The sequence below is a fragment of the Corapipo altera genome, unplaced genomic scaffold (assembly GCF_003945725.1).
Source record: "Corapipo altera isolate COAL_440 unplaced genomic scaffold, ASM394572v1 95, whole genome shotgun sequence".
Classification (NCBI taxonomy): Eukaryota; Metazoa; Chordata; class Aves; order Passeriformes; family Pipridae; genus Corapipo; species Corapipo altera.
This window is the reverse complement of record NW_020884947.1, coordinates 18,929-45,759: the sequence shown is the minus strand read 5'-3', so window position 1 is coordinate 45,759 and position 26,831 is coordinate 18,929. Positions and strand designations below refer to the sequence as shown.

The 26,831-nt window shown below is 40.9% G+C and overlaps 1 protein-coding gene across 7 annotated transcripts; it reads right to left on the bottom strand.

Moving 5' to 3' along the window:
- Nucleotides 1-1,289: 1,289 nt before the first annotated feature.
- Nucleotides 1,290-26,586, bottom strand: ST3GAL5 (ST3 beta-galactoside alpha-2,3-sialyltransferase 5). Of its 7 annotated transcripts, none has more exons than XM_027662719.1 (7): nt 26,568-26,586; nt 13,074-13,195; nt 11,260-11,374; nt 9,289-9,632; nt 7,715-7,901; nt 4,961-5,119; nt 1,290-3,783 (listed from the first exon to the last, which is right to left on the bottom strand). In XM_027662719.1, exons 2-7 carry the CDS (start codon nt 13,115-13,117, stop codon nt 3,520-3,522), a joined length of 1,113 nt encoding a protein of 370 aa, XP_027518520.1. In that variant the 5' UTR covers nt 13,118-13,195; nt 26,568-26,586; the 3' UTR covers nt 1,290-3,519. The 7 variants fall into 7 exon arrangements, with proteins under 7 accessions (XP_027518520.1, XP_027518517.1, XP_027518518.1 ...); XM_027662716.1 differs by having other exon boundaries at nt 13,084-13,195; XM_027662717.1 differs by lacking the exon at nt 26,568-26,586 and adding an exon at nt 25,901-25,984.
- Between the last annotated feature and the right edge of the window lie 245 nt (nt 26,587-26,831).

The window sequence follows — 26,831 nt, the reverse complement described above, 5'->3', positions numbered from 1 at the left end:
CACTGCCTAACTCTTCAACAGCATTTTTAAATATCATCATATTCTTCGGTTTTCCTGGAGCTGGGATTTATCTCAACCCTAACAGGCAGGATTTTGCCATTAGGTTGTTTTTAAAACATAAGCAAGGTTGTTCTTTCCCAGAGCCCTCATTTTAGATGACAGCAACGAGTATTAGTTTGTCATCATGTATATCCGATTTATTTATTAAATAATAAAAGAGCTATGTGGAACACCAACACCTTAAGTATGTTTGATATTAGGAAAGAAAAGAGCCTTTCCAGGCAACAGAAACATCGGAGGGCAAGATCCAGGTGCTGGTAAGATCAAGTATTTGTATAAAACCTTGCTGCTGGCACACAGCATTGCATCTGAGCTGTTCTTAACAGAGGTGCACGAGCTCTCCCTTCATGTGCCCTTGGCACAGGCAAAGAGGTCACACTCACACTACACAGCTGTCTCCTCCGGTGCCTTCCCATTTCCTGCTGGAGTTCCAACTGCAGTACGAGAGCTGGAGCTACCAGCACACATCCACCCGCTGGAGAGGCTGAACTGCTCTTCAGCTCCTTATCTCAACAGACCCTACAAGCTCAACACCCAGTTCCGATGCCAACTGGTCACTGACTGCAGCCACCCTTTCTGGCACTTCCCCACTCCACAGTCAAGCAGCTCTTTATGGCTCCTCGTGCACGGAAACCATGAAAAAAATCAGCATCAGAACAGGTGAGGCACATCCATGACTCTGGTATCTCCTAAGCAGAGAGTTACAAAGAAGAATTCCACGTGGAACACAATGGCTTTATCACAGCTCCCTAACTCCTTGCTGACTTTTTAACCAAACACCATTAAGGCTTATCTACAAGGGATGATGCAGACTCTCTGCAGAGCATAAGGTCTGTGACACAGCACCAGAGATACACAGAGCTTTGGTTCTTGCCTCATCTCCAGCAAGGCTGAAGCACAGACCAAAAGCCACAGTCTGTTTCCACCATTGAGGGAGACACACCCTTGAATTTAAGGCCACAGTCTGAAATACTCTCATCCACATTAACTTCAAAATTCTGGAAGCCTACAGTATAATCACTGTTGAGATGGATTCTCTCTTCCAGGCACCAGACAGATAATTCCACTGATAGGTATTAAAAAGGTATAAATGAACTCAGAAAGAGTTACCAGCTACTACCTCTCTGTGAGTGCCTGGGATTGCATCAAGACTTTCAATTGCACCAGTAAGACATGTAAAGTCCTTAATAAAGGAGAGAGAATAAATAGCAAACTGAGCGACAAACACATAAATAGAAAGTGGTTTCATCAGTTTATTGCTTTTTGCTGCCACTTCACAGAGGGTCGAGTCCACGCAGGCACATTCAAAGCAGCACACACAACCATGGAGAACAAGGTTTTATCAGAAGCCATAAAACTCACAGGAAAACAATCTAATCCTACATCAACATAATCTGAGAATTTCACAGTAAATACAGCATTTCCAAAGAGCTATTGGCATTTACATTAATCAACCTGATTATTTTAAGTTGCTGAATAAAGCAAAGTGAGGGACCAAGCGCTCAGAAACACATACTTTAGGTGTATTCAGGACATCTCCCCAATGCACATTTTCTGAAATCTTTCAAATTTTCACTAATGCTAAATGAAATTAAGGTATTTTGCTTCCAGTTTAAATACCAGGAGAAAATAATTTTAATTTTGATTTGCGTTTTAATATATTAACTAAAAGGATATTTGTATAAAACTCTTCACACATGAAATACTTTTAAATTAAATATATTACACTTACAGGAAAAACATAGATTAGAAATTTATTGCTAGTGTAAAAAATAATGTTTCTCATGGAGGAAGAGGCTGGATTAATATGATTGCTAAGAACACAGACAGTGTCAGTGACAAAAACTTCTGATTTTCAAATTTGCTCACCACCCACAGCTGGCTTTCAAGGACATGTAGGTACCTGGGATTTATGAAAGATGAGATCCACAACTTTCTCCAGAGTTATGCTTTATGATCTGATGTCATTTCATTGCCTTTTAGAATAACAGTGAGAATCAGTCTGCTGCATTCTAACGTCATTGTTCACTAGATCTTCTCTTCGTGGAATAAAAATAACAAAACACAACCTCCCTAATCTTGTATTTCAGAACTTCAGAACTACAGCTACATTCATATCTTTGCCCATAACAAAAGGAAAAGTGGGAACATTCACCATGTGAAGAGTCCATGATTATGAACAAAGTTTCTAGGCCAACCTTTGATCGACTTGCTAAAAAGCTTTCACTTCTAAAGAAAGCCTCTTTCACATAGTGTAGATTAAGCAACACCACTAGTCAGTGCAAACAGTCATATCTAATACTCAAGTAGTTACAAAATAAAAATGAATGCCAAAAGTTGCTTACAGATCTGCACAGCCCAGTGTCTTTGCAGTGGACTGATTTCCATTCACAAGAACATATACCAGTAGCTTTCTTCTCTTTCCTTTTTAAATATGCTGTTTTCAGCAGTTATCTGGCTTGTTACTAGATTATACTGCTTTCTCAAAGTGATTTTCTTCTTTACTTATACACGCTCACCCAATTGCTGACTTAAAAGTTCATAGAAGACCAACAACTCTACCTCCCCCTTCAATCCAACAGTCAACACTAGAGTTCATAAGGGTTATCAGCATTGCAAACTATTAAGATATCTATAATTAATTACTTAAAGATAGTAAAATCAACCAATGGAAATTGTAACCTGGTCATAGATTCTATTATTGCTAAATAATTCCTACAAACTGGTCTTTTATAGAACCAGCAATCCTCAATTCACTCAAAAAAAAAGGGGGCAGATTTTGTATTAATGACACTTCTTTAACTGGGGTAGGATTCTAACCCAATACATTAATACATCAATGATTTTGATATCAATCACGAAGCCAAGGTACTCACTACTCAGTTGTTGCCACAACAATTCCTTTTCCGTCAACTCCACTCCCATGTTTCTCCTTCGCACCAAAAAAATTATTAGCACGAAACCAAAAGAATATAAATATTTGAGGGGGGAACACAATGCTCAAGTTCAAGTAATGAAAGACTTCAGAAGCACACGCCCTTCTTTTCATGGTATGCATGAAAAGGAGTCAGACACCAAGAGCTGGAACAACAAAGACAGGAGTTCAGCGGAAAACAACACTCGGGTGCTGTTAGACAATTCAGGCCAGCGATGTGCGTTCCACATACATCTGAAAACAAAAAATCTGCTTTTATTCAGACAACTTAAAACATTTTAAATACTTTAAACACATCTCTCTCAATTCCAAGTCGCATTTACACAGCTATTCACAAAAATGTGCAAAGTAAAATCTGACGAAATTAATTTACAAGTCCAACAAACTGAACGTGAAATTAAAAAAGGCAGCAGGGATTCCACGTCCATTTTATATACACTTTAAAGAACTAAAGATTGCAGAATGGTTGATCCAGCTGAACCTCTGGAAATTTAACAAGCCCTGTCCATGCTGCACGTCAGTCACTAGTTGTCTTTGCTGCAGAATTCACAACGTATCCCTCCAGTGAGGTCTTTGACAACTTTTTCTTTGATCAGCTTTTGCAGGAATTTTGTTTCGCTTGTCACATTGTGCATAGTTTGTCCGTTCATGGCAGCCATGCAGAGGTTGTTGTAGTAGTGCAAAGGTGTGCTGGGCTGGTCCAGGTCATATCCAAACCCTGCTATGCTGACTTCATCACACAAATGTGTGGCCAGAACAACTGCTGTGACCCCGATCGTAGGTACATTCTGAAAAAGGGGGGAAAGGGAAGTTTGTTCAGTTCAAACATATAGTTTATAAAAACACAGTTTTTGTAAAACATTTTACACAATTTAATGGCTTCGTCTATTCCCTCTGTTCATTTAAAACTGAAATAAATTAATCAGTTAAAACTAAAACTAAAAATCAATTCAGTGATCAAGTAAAGCTAAATACTCCAGGGCAAAATACCAATACAACTTGAGTATTTGCCTTTAATGAGGCTTTTGGCTGTCAACACTAAATTTTTTTTTTTCTGTGAAGACAAGGTGCCCTCTTACTGTGTAGTTAAACTGCAAGTGAACCCTCGCTCCAAACACTCAAACAACTCCTGACATGCAGTTAAACTTGACATTTCTTGAGTTACACTTATTTCAGTCTTGAGCAACAACAGGCTCTCTAACAAACAGTATTCTTCAGAATACGACTTTTCACTGAACAACCCGTGAAGAAGGCAAATATACTATGATACAATTAAGATACATAGCTTCGTAAGTTATGTTATTCTGATAAATAAATGTAAGAAGATCCTTCAAAGATTCGTGCAATAATGTCAACATTAAATGTCTTCTCAGTTCAAGAGAACTAGTGACAACCAATTCCTCCAACACATAATTAAAATAACAAAACGCAGTGTAAAATTAAGCCAGGCAATTCATCACTCTGTACTACTGCAGGAGCAAAGGACGTGGAGGGAGGATATGCCCATCAGTTGCTACTGAGTACTCTGCACACACTGCGTTTCCAACAGCTGCAAGGTTGCTTTAAACTGGCCTGGTTTTCAGACTCTCTCTGGTTTCCCTGCAGCTGGAGACACATCTGTCCACAGCTGATGGCTGGTTTGCCTTAATGGCACTGTTTGTAACACACTTAACATATATCAAACGTGTGCTTTTGAGTATTTCACAAATATGTGTGAGTGAACACACTCTACTGGAGTGAATTTATGTCTCACAGCATCTGAATGCCATTTCATGTCAGCAGGCACAGGCATAAAACCTCATCTAAAAAGGTGAGCTGAAATCTTACTTTGATTTTGCATGAGAAAATACAGGAGGTCTTTTGAGAGCACATAATCTCCCTATTAGCTGAGACTAGCTCTGAAACTGCACTGTTTGATTCACCTTGTATTTTACTGTCTCTTTCTGGTAAAAGGAAACCTCTTACCTTATCCCAACCCCAGAACTTTGATCGAGGCTCAGGGAACTGTAAAATGTCCAAAGCTGTCTCTTTGATAATGACTGGATTTAGAATCCGAAACTGCTTTGATGTAAAAGGAATTTTCTCAGCAACCTCCCTCCAAAAGAAGAGTCGCACCCACAGAGGCTAAAGGAAATAAAAAAATACAGTTCAAAGGGAAACTCTGAGACAGACTCAGTAGCAAATACAAGTTACAGAATTCACCAGGGAGTCTGAAAAAACTCAGGAAACAGTTTATGACTAAGGTGGTTCAGAAATACCAGCTCAAGTGACCGACCCAAAAGAGGAAAATCTTCAAAGTATTTGGAATTGCAGGGAGGACAGCAGAGGGAAAAGTTGTTTATTCTGAACATTTGGCTGCACTATGTGTTAATCAGTCAATATATCCACCAGCACCCCCAGGTTCTTCGGGCCTTCCCCAGCACAACTGAGCAGGCAGCAGCATTTAAAGAAATGAGGAAGGGAACCACAGTTTTCCACAAAGATTAAACAGGTATTCTGAAGAAAGCACTGGATTTAAAACAATTGTGCTCAGGCTTTGAAGTGAAGAGCTGCTGTTTGACAGCATCCAGCTAGTGATAAATGTAACACTTTAGAAGAGGATTTACACAGGACTCAGAAAGCCAGATTCTGATCTCATGCCACTGCAATCAGTTAGATGCCCACTAATGGAAGAAAAAATACTACAGCACACTCATTTTACAAGTCCATAAAATGAGTAACATTAAGCAAATGACAAAACTGATATAGCTGCAACATAGACCTATATTTTTTTAAACAGGCTTTAAAGAACAGAAGCTTAAACTGATCAAATACAGGCTGTAACGGTTCCCATCTTTCCACCCGTAATCTGAATCAGTTTACTACAGTACCAGTGCCTGCACAGAGAGCTGAGCCAACTGAAAGCTGAGTATTTGAAAGAAGTATATTTGCTGTTCACAAAATCACAGAGCCACTGAAGTTGGAGATGAAGTGATCCAACTCCCCTGGCTCAAGCAGACACCCTGAGCCAGATGCTCAGGACTGCATCTGGATGATTTTGAGAAAGATATCCATGGATATTCAACTCCACAAGGTCCCTGGACAACCTGTGCCAGTGCTCAGTCACCTTCCTTAAGGTTAAAAAAAACGTTTTTTAAAAAAAAGCGTTTCCTGATGTTCAGAGGAACCTTCCAGTGTTTCAGTTTGTGCCCACTGCCTCTTGTCCTATCACCAGACAACACTGAAAAGAGCCTGGCTTCATCCTCCTCACACTTTCCCCTCAGATATTTATGTATTTTAACAAGGTGTTAGAGCCTTCTCTAGGCTAAACAGTCCCAGCTCTGTGAGTCACAGCAGAGGTGCTCCAGTCCCTTAAGCATCATTGTAGCTGTTCAGTGGACTCTCTCCAATATGCCCATTCCCAAATCAGATGCTGGCTCTGCATCAGCAGAAACAGCAAAGCAAGGAAGAAATGTGAGAATGAGCTGATCTGCTCCTAAGCCACACAAAACAAGTACAGGTACTCTTTCCAAAAAGCACACGCTCCCAACATGTAACTCACTAACAGAGGATGCTGCAGATGCCCAAAAGCAAACATTCTTTCAAACCCCCCCCACAAATTTTAATACAGAAAGCCAGCCTCGTACTAGTCATTCTTCAAGACCAAACCTTAAAATATGAAATAGCCAGAAAGCTTGTAAAACAAGAAAGTTAGGAAATCAACTCAAGTTACAAAGCTGCTGGTCATCAAAATTACCACACTGCTGCAGGGAAGGTCACAGACCAACACTGTCTTGCCCCCAGTTAAAAAAAAAAAAAAAACAAACCAGGAAGCAGAAGTTCTTCAATTTGCACAAATTCATGGATTCAGGAAAATCTCCTCTCTGCAAAACATGCTCAGATTATTGAAAACAAGGCAATATTCCTCACACACACTCCCTGGACTAAAGTAGTAGTAGTAGACAGTCATGGCCAACATTAAACAGACCTTCCACATGATCCCATATTGTAAAAATCACAGAATTAAGAAGGGAATTTGGAGTACCTAAACTAGCATAGATCAAACAGTTAAACTTGGCAGGCTTTCTCTTAAATCTCTCTCAATAATTTAGAGCGTTTGTTTTCAATCTGTGGTCAGAGAAACCTAGCTACCAGTTTTCAACTTGCAGAAATTATCTGCCTGCAAACTGAAAGAGGTGGAAGCCACCAATTCAAAGTTAATTTGGAAATATGAAACCCTTTCTATCAGTTCCTTAGGAATCTCTGCACTTCTTTAAATATTTAGTTCGAGAAATAAGCAACCTCATCATTTTAGAACTACAGTCAAATGTTCAATCACATGTTTAACTGCATGTATGCCTGTTGTAGCAGTACAGGCTTTAGCTGTTAAAAAAAATGAGTTGGCATTCAGAAATCTCATTTTTATTTTGGGCTGTACAGCCTTAAACAAGTCATTTGAACCTAATGTGAAATGAATTACACTTTAGTAAACAGCCTGTCATGTAGCTTGGTGTGAACCACCAATATCTGCAGAAAAAAAGAAGTGTTACTGTCAGCATGGGGCTTCAACGTGAATGCTGGCCCAACTGTAACTAGGAGACAGAGCTAAAAAAATCCCACAAAGTTATGTAAAAGATCCTCAGCACAATAAAACAGAAACTAACGAATGAATCAGCTCCTTAAGCACTGGAAGGGAAAACAAACAAAAATACAGGTACACAAGACTGTCACATCACATACCAAGGTTTCATTTTTCACCATTGCTTGAAGCCAGTTGAAATCAACACTTTTAAACAAAACAGCCACAAACAAGCTTGCAGGAGGATACTCATGTTCAGAAAGGGGGGCTCCTTCTGGGTAAGTCATCCTTATAGTTGTTTTGTTACCAACGTGATCTGTGTATCCTTGAACTGGTGCATCATTTAACCTAGAAAAAAAACCCACAATGGTGATAAATTATATTTAATAAATGCAGGTTATAATCTCATTAAAACATCAGACACTAAGCAAAAACTTGTTATTTAGCCCACAGATTTTTAACAAAACACAGTACAGTGTTTTCTCAGAGCCTCTATGTTAGTCTCGTGCACTCATCCTGCCCTTATCTTTGGGAGGAAGCCAATTCTATTTCTACATTAAATGGCATAAGTGCAAAACTTTGAAAAGATTGAACAGAAAAGTAACTTAAAACAGCATTGCAGAAGTTCCTGTCTATTGACTTGTGTCAACTCAAGAGGCTTAAAAGAGGAAGGGGAAGAAAACACACAGAAAGTTGCCTGTGTTATCCTTTTCAGATATATATATATATATATACACACACACACACGTACACACGAACTCACATGAGTATTCCACACAGAAAAGCATTCAAATTATGCCTACAATGCAGTGTAATGCATCCTATGGGTTTATATCATTCCAGCTCACCAAAAATTTAAATGCTGGCACACTGCTGACCAGAGCAACATCATCCTACTCCATCAGTTCTGCAGAACAGTGCAAGTCCTGCAAACTTTTCTGTATCAACACCTTCACACTGCCAGCCCTAATTTTCAGAGAACAGCTAACACAAGTTCTCTGCCCCTGCATATGCTAACAGGTTTGTTTACCTTTGTATAAGAGCTACTGACTCGATGAAATCTTCCCTTTATAAGAGGAGCAAGCCATACTTTACAAAACAAGCTGGGAAACTGCTTCTATTAAATTTACTTGTGACTTTATATGAATAAAAACAAGGAGAGTTCAAAGAGCAATGTTTAGAGGGCACAAATACAGAGCACATAATCCAGATGTTAAAAAATATGCACAATCACAGAAAGCATGTGGTGACCTTGCAAAGATCAGGGAAGATAAGTGTGCTATAAAGGCATAAGCAAACACCAGTGCAGACTGAAACACCAATTAATGTGTTTGAAATAGGGGTTATAAAAAACCAGTTCAAATAAGGATCCCAACTAGACAAGGGGAAAAAAATCACAGGTGAGTCCTCTGAAAGCTTAAACATATGAATGGATAAAATCATAACTGTCTACTTGACTATAATTTCACTGATTTCTATCTCATTTCTGCCCATTTTTTTTTTTATCTGAAGTCCACAAATAATTACAGTGAATTCCTGGCTTGCGAACATGACAATTTATTTTGCTCCTAAGACTTCAAATTCCATCAAGTCACAAGCAAATTTATGAAAAGCACTTTCAGAAAGTCCTACGAGTTGCATAAGTGTTGGAGATACTCCTCCCTTAAAAAGAAAAAAAAGTTGGCTCATACAGTAATGTTGAAGTACTTGGAATCCTTAAATGGAAAATATGTACCTTATAACAATATCAAACTGATTCAATAAGTGACCCAGCTCTGATCCATGAAGAATTCCACCACTGCCAACAACAACACAACGCTTACAGTGTTTTGACTTCAAATCTTCTGGTAAATCATGCTCAGGTAAGAGTTCGAGAAGATTTTTAAGCTTGTCAAAAAACTTGTGAAATCCAAATGGAGGTTCATACTTAAATAAAGCTTCATCTTCATTTACATTTTTCCTTACAAAGGGAGATATGTCCATGCTGTATTTCTCTGCAAATAACCTGCTCATTTCTTTCTTCACGTAAGAAGGTCGGCACTGCTCCTGCAATGCGGCGCTGGCATATTGCTGTGCTCTCTAAAACAAAACACACACAATTTCAGACAGGAAAGCCAGCTGCAGGAATGTACAAACCCTCTCAGTGCGACCCACCAGCACTTTAGCAAACACAGGGGTTTATTTAAAAAGTTTAAATGTGGAAGTACAACATATTTTAAAGCATTTACTCAAATGCAGATACTAACGAGTGCAGGGTGAAAAGCTGCAAAGGAATGCCCCTCCACACAATCACTTGAGCCTAGATATGAGGTTCCTAAAGGATAAATTAGGCTAGTAGAACTGCTAAGTGAAAATGAGCTGTTTGAGAACATTTGTACTATTATTTACAACAACATATAACATAAAAAAAAGCTAGACATATGTCTACCTGCCTAATTCAGCAGCAGGTAGAATTCTACCCCGCTGCTCAACAGCATGACCTGAGTTCTGCCTGTGGTAGGATTCTACCAGAGACACATCCACTGGGTTAAAGTGCTGTGAAACAGCAGGTTGCACTTGCTTAGTAATCAGAATGAAGCAACACTTCTTTCATAAGCATTGCTGAAACGCTATTGTGAACGACTAAGACAGGATTTTATAAAGAATGCAAGGTGGGGGTGTTTTGAGTCTTCTCTCAAAGATCAGCTACCAAAACAGAAGACTACAGTTCCATATAGCATAAAAAGATTAAACTGTCAGATGAAACTACACATTGATCCATTTCACAATAAAAAGCAAAACACTACTCATTGTGTCTTTAAAAATCTGTAACGGCAGATATCCTCTTCTGATGTGAGGAAGAAGAGAAACAGAAAAGGTATTACTTTTATCCATTAAATAAAATCTTGTTTTCATGTTCTCTTCCCCAATAAGCTCTGCAGTGTTTTCCTCCACTGTAATTAAAAGGAACATGAGCAAACACAGGGGTCAGAGTCTAAAGATTCAAGTCTAGTGCTAATTTAGTTCTCCTGTACTGCTACGGAAGAGGAAGTGTTTATCTGTGCGCACAAGGAGGGAAGTTGTGCTGCTCTTTTTCACTTCTTTTTCTTTTCAACCAAGATTAATCTACAGAACTGCCTCTACCACACAGAACTTTTCTGCAAGTTTGGGCATAAACACTACACTGGGCAAAGCACAACTGAGCAACTTTGTGTTGCTGTACTTTGTTGGCAGGACTCAGTGTATCTTTGGAAGAGTCTCATTTTTAAGGCTGACACCTATCAGTAAAAATTAATGCCACTCACATGGCAACTGCCCCAAACAGTTTGTAATGAGCTACTACCTGACTAGTTTAATGTGTTGGGCTTGGGTTGTTGTTGTGTGGAGTTTTTTTGATACGTTACTTTTCATTTGCATCAATTTTCTGATCACCAGTGTCATCTGCACTGACACAGTAGCAGGACTAACATGTCCATTTCAAATGTTAAAGTCACAGTTACATCATTTCATCCCTAAAAATCCAGTTTCTCTATGCACTTCTGTTGTCATTCCACAAGAACAAAACCCAGAAGTTCTATGGCATGAAATGAAGCATAATATATTTTCCTTCACAGAATAATGTCAGCATTCTAGTTCTTTGTTGTAGAGCCCTATAACTCTTACCTTGTCAATAAATAACCTTTTTTTTTATTCCAAGTGAAAAAAAAGCAAGCCAAAAAATACCAACCCTTACACGATCGAGGTCCACATACGGCATTTTTGTTCTGTCACATTCTTCAGGGCCAAAACGTAATTTGAGGATATAAAGGAAGCACCCTCCGACCACAAAGAGTACAAGAACTCTAAAAACAAACAGGAGGGTGAGGCGTAAGAGAGAGGAATAAAAAATAATCTTTTTTTCCAGCGTTCAATCAACCATTAAATCAGTATTTTTAAGCAAATTTAGGACAGGTGAATACTTGCATTTGAATCAAACCAAAAAAACCTATTGCTTTGTTCACTCCAAATCTTTCACAACTCTTCAGACCTATCTGCAGGAAAGTATGAACATATGTAGATGCTTTGATAAGGAACATGTTGCCTGCATTATATACTTGAAATGCTCTGATGAGTCAAAAAACTCTCCTCACAAAAAAAAGCAAAGAGTGACTATTGTTTTCTTCCGTAAAGGGCAACTCTACCTTATGTATTTTCATGCAAGTTGAGAAGAAGAATGGAACTTCAAATTGCATGATTTTGGGCCAATGGTAACCACTGAAACACAACTTCCAACTTGCTGGCAGGACACAACGCAGACTTTAGACATTCAGGTTCATACTGAGAAGCCTAACTTGGTTATTTACACCCCCAAAACACGGAGAAGAAAGAAAAAAAAAAACTAACAAACTTTAAAATTGAATAACACAGACTATCTGTATTTTTGATCTACTGATTTCTCATTCGTAAGGAACACCACTCACTGTTGATGTCAAAACAGTCGCTTAACTCATTTCATGTCTAAACCAATCTGCAAAAAAAATGCATCATTATTTGGTTACAGTTCTGGTTGTTGCTCAAGTATGTAGTTTGAGCTTTATAATTGATTTTCACTTCCCATGGTCTCCTAAGGACCAGACGTTTGTTTAAACATCTTTACAAAATATACAACTTACTAAGTGTCCAGTGCTTCTTGAAATTCTTTCAGATGAAGTTAATACAGATTTTCATTTTAAAAAAAAAAAAAGTTTGTAGCATATGAACTAATAGATGCAATCCTGGCAGTCAGTTTGCAGTACAGGCTACAAACAAGGTGACCACTGGAAAAGCAGCACTGTTCTCACATCTCATTTAAATAAATTAAATCTTGCACTGACAGGTGGCCTAAAACCTTCATTAGCATGTTAGGCTGCAACCCCTGGAAATCAGAAAGCAGGGGATTCACAGCAGATGAATGAGGCTGGTTTTCACCCACAGAAGTTTATCAAATATCCCCAGATTCAGCTGGGGCTGCACTGTTCACAAAACACCTATGGATATAATCGCTTGGTTTGGGGTTTTTTAAGCTCTAGGACCCAAAAATTAATGTGGTATCAGACTAGTGAACTTTTTTGGTGTAAAATATGGTTCTGGATGCACATGAGCACACATTTATTAAATATAATTTGATGTCAAGTTATAAACAATGGAGTAAGATTTTTGATGCAGCATTTCAGAAGTCTTCATAACCAAAGTAACTATGAGGAAACACCTCCCCAAAATACCCAGCCAGCATCTGCTGGCCTTCAAAACCTTGATACTGGGACTTTTCTGGATACAAAAAAAGAACTGGAAATGCCCCTGAGCAAAGTACTAGGATCTCACTTTGGCTTGGGCATACAGGTACTACAAGGAGTGAGCCCGGGCTCCTCAAAGGGTTTTCAGTGCCCTATGGAAAGCTGTGTGCCCAACTCTCCATCCAGTGCCTGTGGCAACCTCATACCTTGATTTCCACATCCTTTTTGTAACTGTCCAGGCTACGGGAAGAAATACTGACCCCTGTGTTGCTGTGACAATGACACTTACTTGCAAGTACCTTTTAAAAACCAGCTTGGTCTTCTCATCTTCATGTGCAGCCACCTTATACCATTGCACAGGAGGTGAATGATCACTTTTCAGCTTCACAGCGTTACTGTCACTCAGCATTGCTGTAAAAAAAAAAAAAATTATCATAACTTTTGCTGAATTGAAAAAAGTTGATAGGATGTCCACAGACTGACAACTTTGTTTCCCGAAGACTGTGATTCTTAGTTACGGTATCAGGAATACTGAATTGTTCCTGACCTCCTCCTGATCAAGAGCACACTCATTTCAGCTGCATCACCAGAACATGATTCTAAAAATGCTGCCAGGCACTGATCTGTACATTCTTCATCAGAACCCTGAAGTCTAATAATTGCAATTACATCAGTTACTGTCAAACACTTTTGTTTGATCTGGTCAAACACACTCCAGACAGGGAAAAAAAAATAACCTATACAATGTGCTCAGGGTATTTAGGATCCCTGAATCAAAATCAAATCCCTGCACTACACTACCCTGCAGGCTTCAAGGATGCTCACAGCATGCAGAGCCTGTACAAGCCATCCTCAAAACTGGAACCCACGTTTCAAATCAACTCCCCAGTTTCCCCAAGGTTCAGCAAACCTGACTCATCATCATTGCTCTGAATCTAATACTGACCTCTTCAGCAGCCCCAACAACACAGCCAGCAACTTCAACAGCAAGTACTGAAGAGGGTGTGGAGAAGGTTTTGCCTGGCACAAGGCAGGAGCAGAAGGCTGCCAGCACAAGGGTAGTTTCTACGCACAGCAGCAGCTCCCCTCCAACAAACATCGAGGAGTGCACGGTGCTCCCTCACAGATGGGTAGGTCACTGATCATTAGCTGGCAAGAAGCAAGGTTGCTGCTTACCTTGTGTAAGCTCCCATGAATTTCTGTCAGCACACTCCAGTTCTGATTTTGGAAAGGAAAATGCAGGCTGGCACATCAACTTCTCACAGTGCTGCCATCAACCAAAGAAGTGAGCAAACAAGGAAACACTGTGCTAAGCCTACCCCTATGAGTCTGCTGGTTTTCCCCTGAAAGGAGAAGGGATATGGGTAAGGGTGTTTCCTACCCACCCTTGGCAGCACTCCCTTTGATGAGCCAACCATAGAAGGGTGCAACCTGCTCCTCCATAGTGGAGGATTTCAGCCCTATTCATTCCCTTTGATCTCGGTGCTTGCCCCTCTCTGCTGCAAAGGTCCTCTTCAGGTCTCCTGCCAAGAGTTCTGTCACAAAAACTATTAAAAAAAAAAAAAAAGCAAGGCTAAAGGAAGGCTTTCATTTAGGGATCCCAGTTCACAGAATATTCTGTGTTGGAAGGGACCCATAAGGATCATCGAGTCCAACTCTTAAGTGAATGGCCTAGCGGGGGATCAAACCCACAATCCTGCTGTTATTAGCACCATGTTCTAACCAACTCAGCTATTCTCAGGGATGATCTTCCACATTCTCTTTTCCACCTCTTTTTATTTTATATAGTGATATGACCCACTTGAAACCTCTACAAGCCTCTACAAACACTTTGTTTGGATGAACAACTGATGTTCTTAAACACCAGGATAAAGGAGCTGAGGAGACAGAAGCATCCCCTCCAGAACTCAAATCCAGGCCACTGAAATTTCAAGGGTATCTAATTCAGAACTAAGTCTCTTTGAACAGTCATGCATCATTTCTCAGTAATAAATTTGGTACACACAGCAGAAGGTCAAATAACACAAACCACTGTGAGACAGGGTGGGAGAAGCAGAGATAAAGATCAATAACAGCATCTGAAGTCTTCTGAAGAGGAGACATCAAGTGATGCTTTCAGGGTGACATGCAGGTGATAATAACTCACAAAACAGAGCAAGGCAAAAAAGTCCTAATGGTTTTTGACAGCAGGAAACTTCAAACATAGGTTATTATGGCATTGCTAAGAACCTCAAATTACTCACCTGGCTGTATTTACTAATTGCACAGGCTCTCTGAGCTCTCACATCCATTTGCAGGCCTTTGTCACAAAGCTGCAGTATCTTAAACAGCCCCTTTTAGCAGATCTGAAAGCACTGTACAAACTGAAGTCAGTAGCATTATGCTTGTCTAGGAATAGGGTAAACTGAAGCCTAAGGGGTAAGTGACATCCCACAGTCCCCCAGAATTCTAGCAATTAAGCTGGAAATCGAATACAGCTCATGTCTCCCACACAACCTGTCAAGGACACAAGTCGCAGGTCACAAGGAAGCTATCAAGCCTTAAAAGCTTCCCCTTTTCTCAGAACAGCACCTCATCTCTATTGGTTCCAGCTACACCACTGAATAAAAACTGCACTGATGAGCAAAACTGGGTGTTGACACCACCACCCCAGTCATCCACATTACAAGCCCAGTTTGCTCTCAACTAAGATTTGCAGCAAATCAGTGAAGTCCACATGAGTAAAGGCATCGACAAAATTTGTTACAAGGACCATACCCTAGTGTTAGTTATGGATCACCAAGTTGAACTGTTCTACCTTGAGATGTTCAGTGCCAATCCAGCAAGACTTGTACAATCACCTTTTAATCCATGTATGACACATGTTCTTCCTGCCACACTACACAGACAAGTCAGCTCAGCAGCCCTCGTCCAGCACCTTCATACTATGGGACCCAGTACTTTCACACCAACACACCTTGAGATGCCAGGTATCCATAGGGATCGTGTTGCCAGCACGCACAGGGAGCAGCCCCAGCTCATGGAACCTGTAAGCATGATCACACCAAACAAGAGGTGATCAGAGGACACTGCAGAGCTGTGGAGGAGAGCGTGAACAAGGCCTGTAGACCATGTGGAAGCCCCAGGATCACTCCACGCACTGCAGAGAGTACACTCCATCAGATCACCTCAGAGGAGACTGTCTCAGACCAGCACCAAGAGGCGGCACCCAGCACTGTTTGGGAAAGGGAAGGGGATCTCTCACCGACACGGATGGCTACAGCCTTAAACAAGGCAGCAATTATATCTGTCAGTTCCACACATCTCCACAAACACAGCTGGGGAGAATAATAAAATGGAACCTTACTTTTTTTTTAAAATGAAAAAGCAGGAAACAAGCTTCACCTAGAAGTGAACCGTCACTGTTCTTCACTAGAGAACAATGCAGGTAATAACTCTCGGGTAAACATAAAAAGGTAACTTGATCATAGTCTATATGAACCTACATCAGAACGGATTCTGCACAAAAGAATCAGTCAGACCAGGTACCACAGGATCCTGCTACCAGCAACGCGACATTGTGAGGTCTGGCCATGGTACCAGTAACATTTCTGAGGGAACACACTCCAGGTTAAGAACACATTTTCCAGTACTTTAAACCAAATCCGCAACATTTTACGGCTTGAATTCTAGGGGCAAAATTAAAGCCTCACTGCCTTAGCATTGTTCAAAGCAGGTTTATACTTTTTTGCAAATTAGTCTTTCCTATTCTAGGATCCTGGTTCTCTCATAACTTGACAGAAAGACTGCTCAATGCATGCATGCAAAATTTCCTCATTGCCTAACTGCACTAACATACTCCTGGAATCACCTGCTGTATAGATCTCCTCTGCTGTATAAATCAACAAGAGCGCCCTGCAAACACCACACTTTGAATCATACTTTTCATGAAGCCTTGCAAAACAAAGGGAAGGCTCCAAGAGATCTGAAATATGAGGAAGGAACTGAAGAGGTGGAAAGTGATGAAGACAGAAGGGAATTAAACAGGAATGCAAGACTACAATAAGCCAGTGCTATCAGAAAGTCTTTCCCTGCCTCTGAGCAAAATAAATTCCAGCTGTCTTCAAACAGTTGCTTCACTCACCCTGGATGCGGAAAAAACCCCAAGAAAACAGACAATTTAATTAATGACCTCAGCACATCCTTTCCAAGTCCAACCCTTAGTATGTACTTTTTTTTTATTTTTTATAGTGTTTATATAACTGATATAATTTCAGTTTTCATTTCCACAGCAACATTCTTTTGTCAGTTCTGTTCACTACAGATGCTTCCCTTCTCGAACAGATCAATATATATAAACAGATACATACATATATCAAGTCAAAATGCATTTATCCAATGCAGCTTTTTTTTTTTTTTTTAATTACTCAGGGTTGGATCCTGCAGTCTTTATTGAAGTCAGTAAGCCACTGCCACCGGCTGGAATGGTGTAAGAGTGCTTAAAAGAGCAAGGTAGCAGTAACAAGCACCTTAGAGCACACCTTTCCCACAGTCTTCCTGACTTTAAAAAATAAATCTATGAGTTTGCAGAGAGAACCAGGGCAGTTAAGATACCAAGAGCACCAAAGAGCTGTTGCATACAAACACCACTGCACTCTTCCAGAAAGGGGCCCTGCTACAGCTGTTTTGAGAGCCATAAATGTAAATGCCTCAATCTGCATACAAAAGATGGCTCAGTAGTCCTGCTATGTTACAATCACATTTTGCATTGACGTTTCTATAGCTACTCATTGTGGTGCAATTAGTGAGAACTCAGGGGATTTAAATTTGCTTTTCATCTGCTGAACTTAAGTGCTCTGTGCAAAGCTGCTTCAAAGGATAAACTGTCCATCAGTAGAACATATTCCAAAGTTTTTTGTGGTGTTATTCTTTTCACCATGATTTACTTCTGTCTCATTGTTATTCTTAAGTAGACAAAATTTCCACACTTGGAGTCTTTCAGAAGCAATTAATTTAAGCCTTTGAGATCGCTTTTTATGTGGGGCAACTCCAGGCTTTGTGGGCAAGAGACACCATCTGTTCTAGAGTTGTACAGCATCCAGCACAACATCATCTTAGACAACACCTGAAGCTCCTAAGAGTTGAAAATACAAGCTAGTTTTCCCTTCCCACAGTACCACCACAAGCATAGAAACATCAGAAACACCCAGCTTTACAAGTCAGTCGATATCAGGGTCTTGCTGCACAATGCAGCCTTTGAGGTTCATGTAAAGAGATCACGACACTGCAGTGCAAAGCCCACAGCAAATGGAACCTGAAAGTCACCTTTATATAATGAAATTACTAATCACAAATGATGGGGCTCGAGCAGGCATTGAAACAGAAGGTAAAACCAATGCAAAAATACCCAAAACCCACCTGGCTCCTTTCATGCCTTCTCCTCTAAATCAGATACACGTAAGTTCCCTAAGAAACATACCTCCAAAACCAGTAAATGATAAGATGAAAGCTACTTGGTTTTGAGTAACATTTGTTTCAAAAAAAAAAAAAAAAAAAAAGGCAAAGTTAAAAGCCAGAGAAGGTGTTTTCACAAGGAATTAACTGGAGCAAGGTACTCTTTATTGAGATGGGACATTAAATTTTCAGCAATGACCTCTGCATGAGCTTCTTGTTCTGTGGCTTTTAAAACCAACAACAACCAAAAAAACCACCTCAGTTATACGGCAAAACTTTATGCAAGGAAGAAGTTAGAAGAAAAAAATTAAGAAAACTTAAACGTAATTTCAGATTGTTTCCTGGGACACATTTGGAGAAAAAAGATGACAAAAACCTAACTGACAACTACAGCACAGTGTTTGTGATTACCTGCAAGAGTTGGGCCCATGAAAAGTAACACATTTCAATCCCTTCTCACTATCGACCAAATAGATGAGATAATGATTTTCATTAAGGCTTCTAAAATTGATACAGTATTTTAAGTAGAAAATTGTTTATTTATGTAAAAACATGAAAAATAGTTTGGTAAAATTTACAGTTAGGATTAATTTTGTTTGCCTCTGCAGTACTGAAACCCACAGAGATCAAAACATAAGAGCTGAGACATTAAAAAAGTAGTAGTGGTTAATTAGGTTGTAGCTTATGCTTCAAAACCAGATGAACAGCAGAGCCTCTTGCACGAAGATACCTAAGAATACAAAAACTTTAACTTCTTGATCTTCTGTTCTTAACACAGTAATTTCAAAACAGATTCAGAAATCAGCATAAAACTCTCCCTGTTCCCACATCCACCCAAAATCTGTTCAACTCTCTTTACTGGGCAAACCAGTCTTGATTCAGGGAATTTCAAAGTAATGTAATTTTTTTTGTCAACGAATACAACTGCTGACCATCAATTCTAATACTGAGAAAAAGAAAACAATCTAAAGGGTTTCCTTTCCTTTCACAAGCTAAACTTAAGCCAAACACTCCTCCTTCTCCCCTCCTTGCCTCAATTTCCCTTATTTTTGCCAGAGTTACATGGAGCCTGTCACTACTCTTTTGGTGAGGTGACAAGCAGTGCAGGAGCTGGAGTCAGGTGCATAATGTTTTCTGTCTGCAGCTCCTCTGTGGTTTTCACTATTTCCTGTGCTCTTCTGAGCTCCTTACCAGCCTACCACCTCTGACAAAGGTAGTCCACAAGTCCCTCAGTGTTCCTCCTCCAGGACTCTCCCTCCCAAGTCTCCTTATCAAAGCATGATGCCTTCAAACCCTTCACATGCTTTCAGACTTCATCATCCTTTCACGGGAAACAATAAGCCATAAATGAAACAAATTTTGCAAATAATCTCTGTTTATATAAAACATGATAAACAATTTCATTTTTTAAAACCAAGAGCGGATCAAGCTTGATCCCAATAATATTTGAGGGGGGGGAGGAATGGTAATACAAAGAATAAAAGAGCTGAAGCTTAGAAGAGTTAGTTGTGCACCCCATTTATACACAAAGGACTCTGCAGTCACAAGTGTTGTACGAACTGTTGCCTTACAACTGCAATTATTTTTATCCACCCAAAACAGAGTATTCCTTAAATACAAAAAGAATTTGGAAACATACTATCTTCTGACTTAGAAAATTTGTTATTAAAAAAACCCAATCAATCTGAAAAATACATATGATCATCCTCTAGCAAGAGGCATTCCAGAAACTGCAATATAGTGAAGGACTGCCTCACTTTCAGAGAATGTTCAGGGTTGGAAGGGAGCTTAAATATCAGCCAGTTCCACCCCCCTACCATGGGCAGGGACACTTTCCACTAGACGAGGCTGCTCAAAGCCCCACCCTACCTGATCTTGAACACTTTCAGGAATGAGGCATCCACAGCTTACTTGGGCAACCTGTGCCAGCGCTTCACTACCCTCATAGAAAAGAATTTCTTCCTAAGATCTAATCTAAACCTGCCCTCTGTCAGTTTGAAGCCATTCCCACTTGTCCTGGTACTACTGAACCTTGTCAAAAGTCCCTCCCCCAGCTTTCTTGTAGCCCTTTTTGGTACTGGAAGGTGCTCTAAGTTCTCCTCGGAGTCTTCTCTTCTCCAGGCTGAACAACCCCAGCCCTCTCAGCCTTTCTCTGTAAAAGGGGTTCTCCAGCTCTCCGAACTTCTCTGTGACCTCCCCTGGACTCACTCCAGCAGATCCTCATCCTTCCTGTGCTGGGGACCCCAGAGCTGGATGCAGCACTCCAGGTGGGGGTCTCACCAGAGCAGAGTAGAGGGACAAAATCCCCTCTCTCAACCTGCTGCCCACATTGCTTTTGATACAGCCCAGAACATGGTTGGGTTCTGGGCTGTCAAAGTACAAGGCCAGCTCATGTCAAGCTTCTCATCTCCCAGCAGCCCCAAGTCCTCCTCCTCAGGGCTGCTCTCAATCCACTCTCTGCTCAGCCTGTATTTGTGCTTTGGATTGCCCTGACCAGGTCCAGGACCTTGACTGAACTTCATGAGGTCAACTTTCCAATGACTTGTGCAGAAATTAATCCAAATTTTAAAGCCAAAATTTAAACACAGATTTAATGGATCAGGAAAGCTAACAACCTGCCCAGATGTTGAAATTGGAATCAAAATGTATACAAGAAAAGTAAAAAGGTTTTTATCTGGATGGTTCCATTTGCCCATAGCGATAAAATACTCAGGAGAAGTAGGGAGAGAAGAGGAACAGACAAGTTATCCCAAAGGAACTGTTTCCGATTGAGAAATCACTTTCTATAACACAATAAACATTGAAATATCTTCTTACAGGACTTTTGTTCAATGGTACATGACCAAAAACCTTCAAAACCACAAGCATGAGGAAAAATTCCAATGATACTAATGATTTGAGGGAGACTTATCAGGAACATGCTAAAGCATGAGTGATTCTTGTGTTATAAGCTATAGCAATGTATTCACTGTTGGATATTTATCCTCAAATAATCTTCTGATCACCATCCGACCACTTCCTATCCCAAGACATAAAAGAGACAAAAGCCAGGGAGCTGTTGCTGATTAGGGACTGACAACTTCTTGCCAAAGAAAAAAAAAATTAAGCTAAAGTTAAAAATTAGACACTTCTGTCAATTATTTATTCATCTACAACAATATAAATCCTATAGTTAAGTTGGTATTCTAACATATTCAGATAGCTCAGAAACTTTCCTTGAATATTATTTGCTTAGTGCCTATTACTATTGAATAAAAAAAGCATTTGACAAGATACCTGTTCTAATGAACAGAGTCAGTTGTTTTGGTTAATTGAAGAATACATCCTTGATGGCAAAAAACTCTCTAGCCTATAATATGGTTATAAGCACTTACAGTGGGACATTATGCACCAGTGTAATCAATGTGTCTTAGAAAATGAACTTTGAATGAAAAGGCTTTTTAATCAGACAATAAAAAGTAAAACCCTATGTCATCTGTACAATCTGCAGCTCATTTGGTTAAGATCTTCCTCCTCAGAAAATACGAATTTATTACTGTACCCATGTGTGTGGACACAACTGGCAAAAAGTGAAATAAGGAGCAAATGACAATTTCAGAGCAGCTGACAGACACTCTCAAAGGCACTGTGAGAAATAGAAACCCAAAGCCGGGTGATTTCCAATTAGAATTTATTATATGATAAAAGCAAATTCAGCGCTGGGTGATCAGGGAGGGGTTTTAACAACTCCCAACGCCTGTCACACCCAAAGAAGACAGTTGTTCTACATTTATTTCCAGCTACTTCGTGAATATTCATTATACATAAGCATAAACATTACACATTGGTAAGTCAGACATTCAACAGATGTTTTTCTTAAACAAGGATGTTATCTATAAGCATCCATAATATGTTGTCAAGTCAGACATTCAGCAGATGTTTGCTTGTTATCTATACAAAGTTATAAAATTTTAAGAAAGGTGTTATTATCCAGTTAGATAAACAAAATTCCTTCACTATAAATCTTACACAAGGTAAAAGGGAGGTAACTTGTTTTATATCTTTATAGGGGCCCAATTAAGTTTTACGATTTGTTTTTCTTTTCTCTCTCCAGGTTATATTGACCTTAAACCGTTTTCTTTTTAATTAGCTCGAATCATCCTCTCAGTTTATCACAGTACCAACAGGATGACAGATGAAAATTATTTTGCCTGCAGTCATGAATAGCAGCAAGCAACAACAGTGCCCTAGAGGCATCATAATTTTTTTTCCCTTGCCTTAAGACACTCTATCTGTGTTTTGTTCTAATTGTTTAATGGCTCATTCCTACACCCTCTTCCCAATATCAACCACCAACTCATGAAATCATTAACAACCTTATGTAATTGTGTCTATTTGCCCAGTTTTTTCTTTCGGGAAGGAAACATGTAAGGCCACAACTTGCTCTTAGTCTTGGGTCATCCAGATAGAACACACACACAAAAATGGTCCCAGCTCAAATCCAGACCAATTATCAGCTTAATTAGAGACAGAGTGAAACACCATCACTTCCTTTCAGCAGCATTCACAGGAAGCTTTTTAGACACTAATAGTGCCTGCTAAAATAATGTTATAAGAAAAGAACTCTTAATGAGGTTCTAAACGATAGTTCAATGTTCAAAACAGGGATACTCTCTTAATTTCACTTCTGGCTTGGCACCCTCTTCTCTATCAAGTTTTCCAGACTTTTCTGTGAAACCTCTTTCAGGTGCTTTGAAGCGAGAAGCAGCAAAAAAATGCAATAAATAAACACCAGAAATATCAACAAGATGTGCTTCAACACCTAAGAGGGCTGCTGATGCTTCGTGACAGATGAAACCAGTACCTGGATTTGGAATTTTTCTGATTCCCAAGTAAGCAACAGAAAGTCAAGTGTCGCAGCCGAGCAGGAAGAAACAGGTGAGTTAAAGCACTGCTGTCGTGAACAGTGTGATATTAAAAAGATAAGTTTATTTCTTACAGGGGAAGCTTCTTAGCCCCCCTCATCCCTTTTTCTTCTGCAGGAAATCCCAGTTTTCCCTTCCATGCTACTTATGTAAGAAACACTGGCCTGCCTGCTCTGGATGTTCAGAACCCGATGTCAGCCACTCCTCAGGATCTGCTGAAGCCAAACACACATGGTGGATGAACTGTAGTGTAACAGTAGGCAGCTGCTTCTCAGAAACTCCTCCAGTGCACATCTCACGTGCTCGTTTCACATCCTTCTCCCCACAGACCCATACCAGAGGAAGCACTGCACCACTCCAGCACTTTGGGGAAGAGCCACACAGACAGGAAGGGAGGAAAAGAGCCCAGTGTATCAGCACTTCACCCCCTACGAGCTGGGCAAGCTCATGGCACACAAGCAGAAGATATTTCTGAGCCCCTGCAAGGAAGCCAAAACAAATTAGGTCTTTCCCCTTACATGGGAAATTTGAGGAATAAATCTTTCCTAAAAGAAATGGTCGGAAAAGACAGGGCATGGCATTAATCTTTACCGAGCTAAGGAAACATGCCTTTTTCAACACAGTCAAGATGTTTTATATTACATCTGAATTATGGAGCAGAATAGCACTGAACAACTGGTAACTATGGAACAATGCTAACAGCACAGCAGCATTTTTACCAGAGTATCATCTAACAACACTCCAAGAGATCATGGTAAAATCACACTTGAGCCGACAGAAGCAAAAGAGGAGATGCCAAAAGCCTCCTGTGAGGAAAAGGCTGGAAGGGAAACTACGATACAGCAAAGAACATTGCTGGAACCAATTTTAATGCTTAACTTCTGAATCCAAGACTTCAGGACCTAACAGGTAGCAGAGAGTGCTGATGGGATGGGTGAAGGAAGAGCTTCTCCCAAGGATAACAGAGAGCTTTGCTTGTCCAGCTTTGCAAAAACAGGTTGAGAGTCTGTCCTTAGATACACCAAACATGTAAACAAAGCTAAAAGCAAACAATTCAAACAAAAGCACAATGTTAGCACACAGGAAAAAGCGGATATAAATAAATAGGGACTAGGAGCAAAAGATTCCTGAGTAGCAAAGCAATAGCCCTCCCATAGGAGTAATGGAAAATAACAGACTACACAAGTTTTAAGGAAGTCCGTAATAAATTAAAAACAACTTTATGAGAGCTGCCTGTAACAGGGAAGACTCATGTCCGAATTAGAGTTGGGTGGTTTTGAAGCTCTGGATGCACCTGCTGAAGATGCTTTAATCTGTTATATTTGAGCAGGTTTCATTCAGACTCACTTGTAGCCTGAAAATTATGCCATGACAAGTTTGAAGCACTGTCTGGATCTTATTCAGTACATTAGCCTTTACCAAAAAACTCAAGAGCTACTTAAGTTTTACAGGCTCTCTTATATAAACAAAACAACTTACCCTCCAAGTATTCCAACTTCACAGCAGTCTTGGCACATTTGATATCTGTCACCTAAACTGATGTACGCAAAGCAAATGAAACTGAACATTTTTAGCCTGTTCTCTTCAACAAAAGGAAGTTTCTACTACCGCAATTTGTCTTCCTACATCCTGGCCCTAACTGCCTGTCAATCACTCGGCCAATTTAACGAAACTCCACGGAAGGGAGGATGTTAAACGCAAAGAAGTTCCAGGAAACCAGAGGTGGGATGAGCTCATTTCTCATCAGCCCAGAGGAAGCAGAAATTGCACTAAAATGCTTTCATGCACTAACCCTCCAGCTGCATTTTGACCTTTTAAGACATTCCCTCAGTCTGGCTAGCAGAGGGCTTGGGAGACAGCTCAAGATTTCCTGCCATGTGATCTAGAAGGGAGATAGTAACCTCCTCTGCTGCAGCAGATGGAATAACAGTGTAGGGAAAACACCCCTCCTAAACCGCATCTGGACAGCCTGATCGTAAACTGCGTTTAAAAACACCTATCCACTTCAGAGACATAAAGAACATCCTCTACAAGTTTTCTTTGGAAAAACAAGAAACATGCACCTTAATCTACCCTTTTTTCCCCAGAAAGAGACAAAGCCAGCCATTTTCCACAGGGAGAGAAGTTTACATCCAGTAATTTTATGATTCATTTCCTATTCATTTCCATAACTAAAGAGAAAGGCAAAACAAACATCCCTCCTCCATCAGCCTCATGTTTTGATCTTGCCTAATTAAGTAAAATAAGTAAATAAATAAATAAGCAAAGCTCAGCACACACACAAAAAAAAAAAAAAATAAAAAAGGAAGGAAGAAAACCAAACGAAAGTCTTTTTCGTGAGCAGTGCCGAAGAAAATAAAAAGGCTTTGGCAGCAACAGCAGAAGCCGTATCTGTTTTGCATTCACATCACTCCAAGCATGAAGAGAGAAAATCACCCACAAAAAGCCTATCGCATCCCGCAGACAGGCAGAAGCCTATAAATTCTAATCCGGAGGCACACCCGAAGACAGCCGCCGCTACATCCTCTCCCTCCCTTCAAGACAAACACGGCTCCCATCGCCCATCTGCCCCGAACACTCCCGCAGCCCCACCTCCCCCGGCCCGGGCGCGCCGGTGCCTTCCCCGGAGGCGCTGGTGGGGTTGCGGTGGTGGTGGGGAAGAGGCACATACCGCGGACTGCAGGCCCCGCGCCGGGCCTCCCCATGCACTGATCACCCCGATCCTCCCGCCTCCCCTCCCCGTTTCCCGGTGCCCCCCGTGCCGGCAGCCCCGCGGTACCTGCGCCGTGCCCGGGCCGGTGTCTCCTCATGGGCGCGGGGCGGCCCCGCCGCAGGTAGCGGGGCCGGCGCGCGGGCGGGCGGGCGGGGGCGGAGGGGAAGGGGGGGGAGGGGGCGGCGCGGCACGTGGCGGCGCGCGGCCAATGGGAGCCGAGCCGCCCGCGCTGAGGGGGCCGAACCCCCCCCCCCCCCCCGTTCCGCAGACCCCCTCAGTGCCGGGGGGTGTTCCCCAAGGAACGCTGGTTTAGTGTGCACTTCTTTCCCTAAATGAGTCGTGGGTTTGTTTGTTTGTTTTTTTGATTTGTTTTGGTTTGTGGATTTTTTTTTTTTCACACACACATGGCCCTGCTGTCCCCCTCGTCATCCCCTCGCTGCCCGCACTCACCCCCTGTGGAGAAACGAGGTGGGTACCCCCTCCAAAAACAAACAAACAAACAAATAAACAAACAAGAACCACCGCGGTTTAGCTGTTTTTATCATGCCGGATACCCCCAGCAGCTCGGGTGTGAGGGCTTTCAGGCCTCTCCCCAGCCGTTTTAGGGAACTGTCGTTTCCCTGACCAGGCTCACCACAGCGTAAAAAAAAAAAAGAAAAAAATTATTTAGTGGTAGACTTGCATAAGCAGCTGCTCGGCTTGAAAAAGAGGGGAAGCGACCTTGTAAACCCACCTGACCGTGGGCATGGAAGTCACAAGTTAAACCACGAAATAAAGAGCTGGAAAACCACTGGAGCAGAGCGAGGACGCCTGGGCGCCAGCTCTGGGGGAGAACCGATGAAGCAAGAGCACGGGTTAAGTCATTGCAGACTGTACTATCTAGGAAATTTTTATTACTTTTTTTAAATATCTGGTTTATTGCCGCGGTATCTACAAACTGCTTCCTCACCTAGATAGTTGATGCAAAACAATCAGTGATTCCAGACATCAGGAGCTG

What these genes read in the sequence shown, in the direction of transcription:
- ST3GAL5 (XM_027662713.1), bottom strand. Translation starts at nt 25,931, where the DNA reads ATGAGGAGACACCGGCCCGGGCACGGCGCAG. An exon ending in TGGACCTCGATCGTGTAAGG is followed by an intron (nt 9,633 to 11,259) that starts GTTGGTATTTTT and finishes GTTTTGTTTTAG; the next exon opens with AGAGCACAGCAATATGCCAG. An exon ending in TGGTGAAAAATGAAACCTTG is followed by an intron (nt 5,120 to 7,714) that starts GTATGTGATGTG and finishes TATTTCCTTTAG; the next exon opens with CCTCTGTGGGTGCGACTCTT.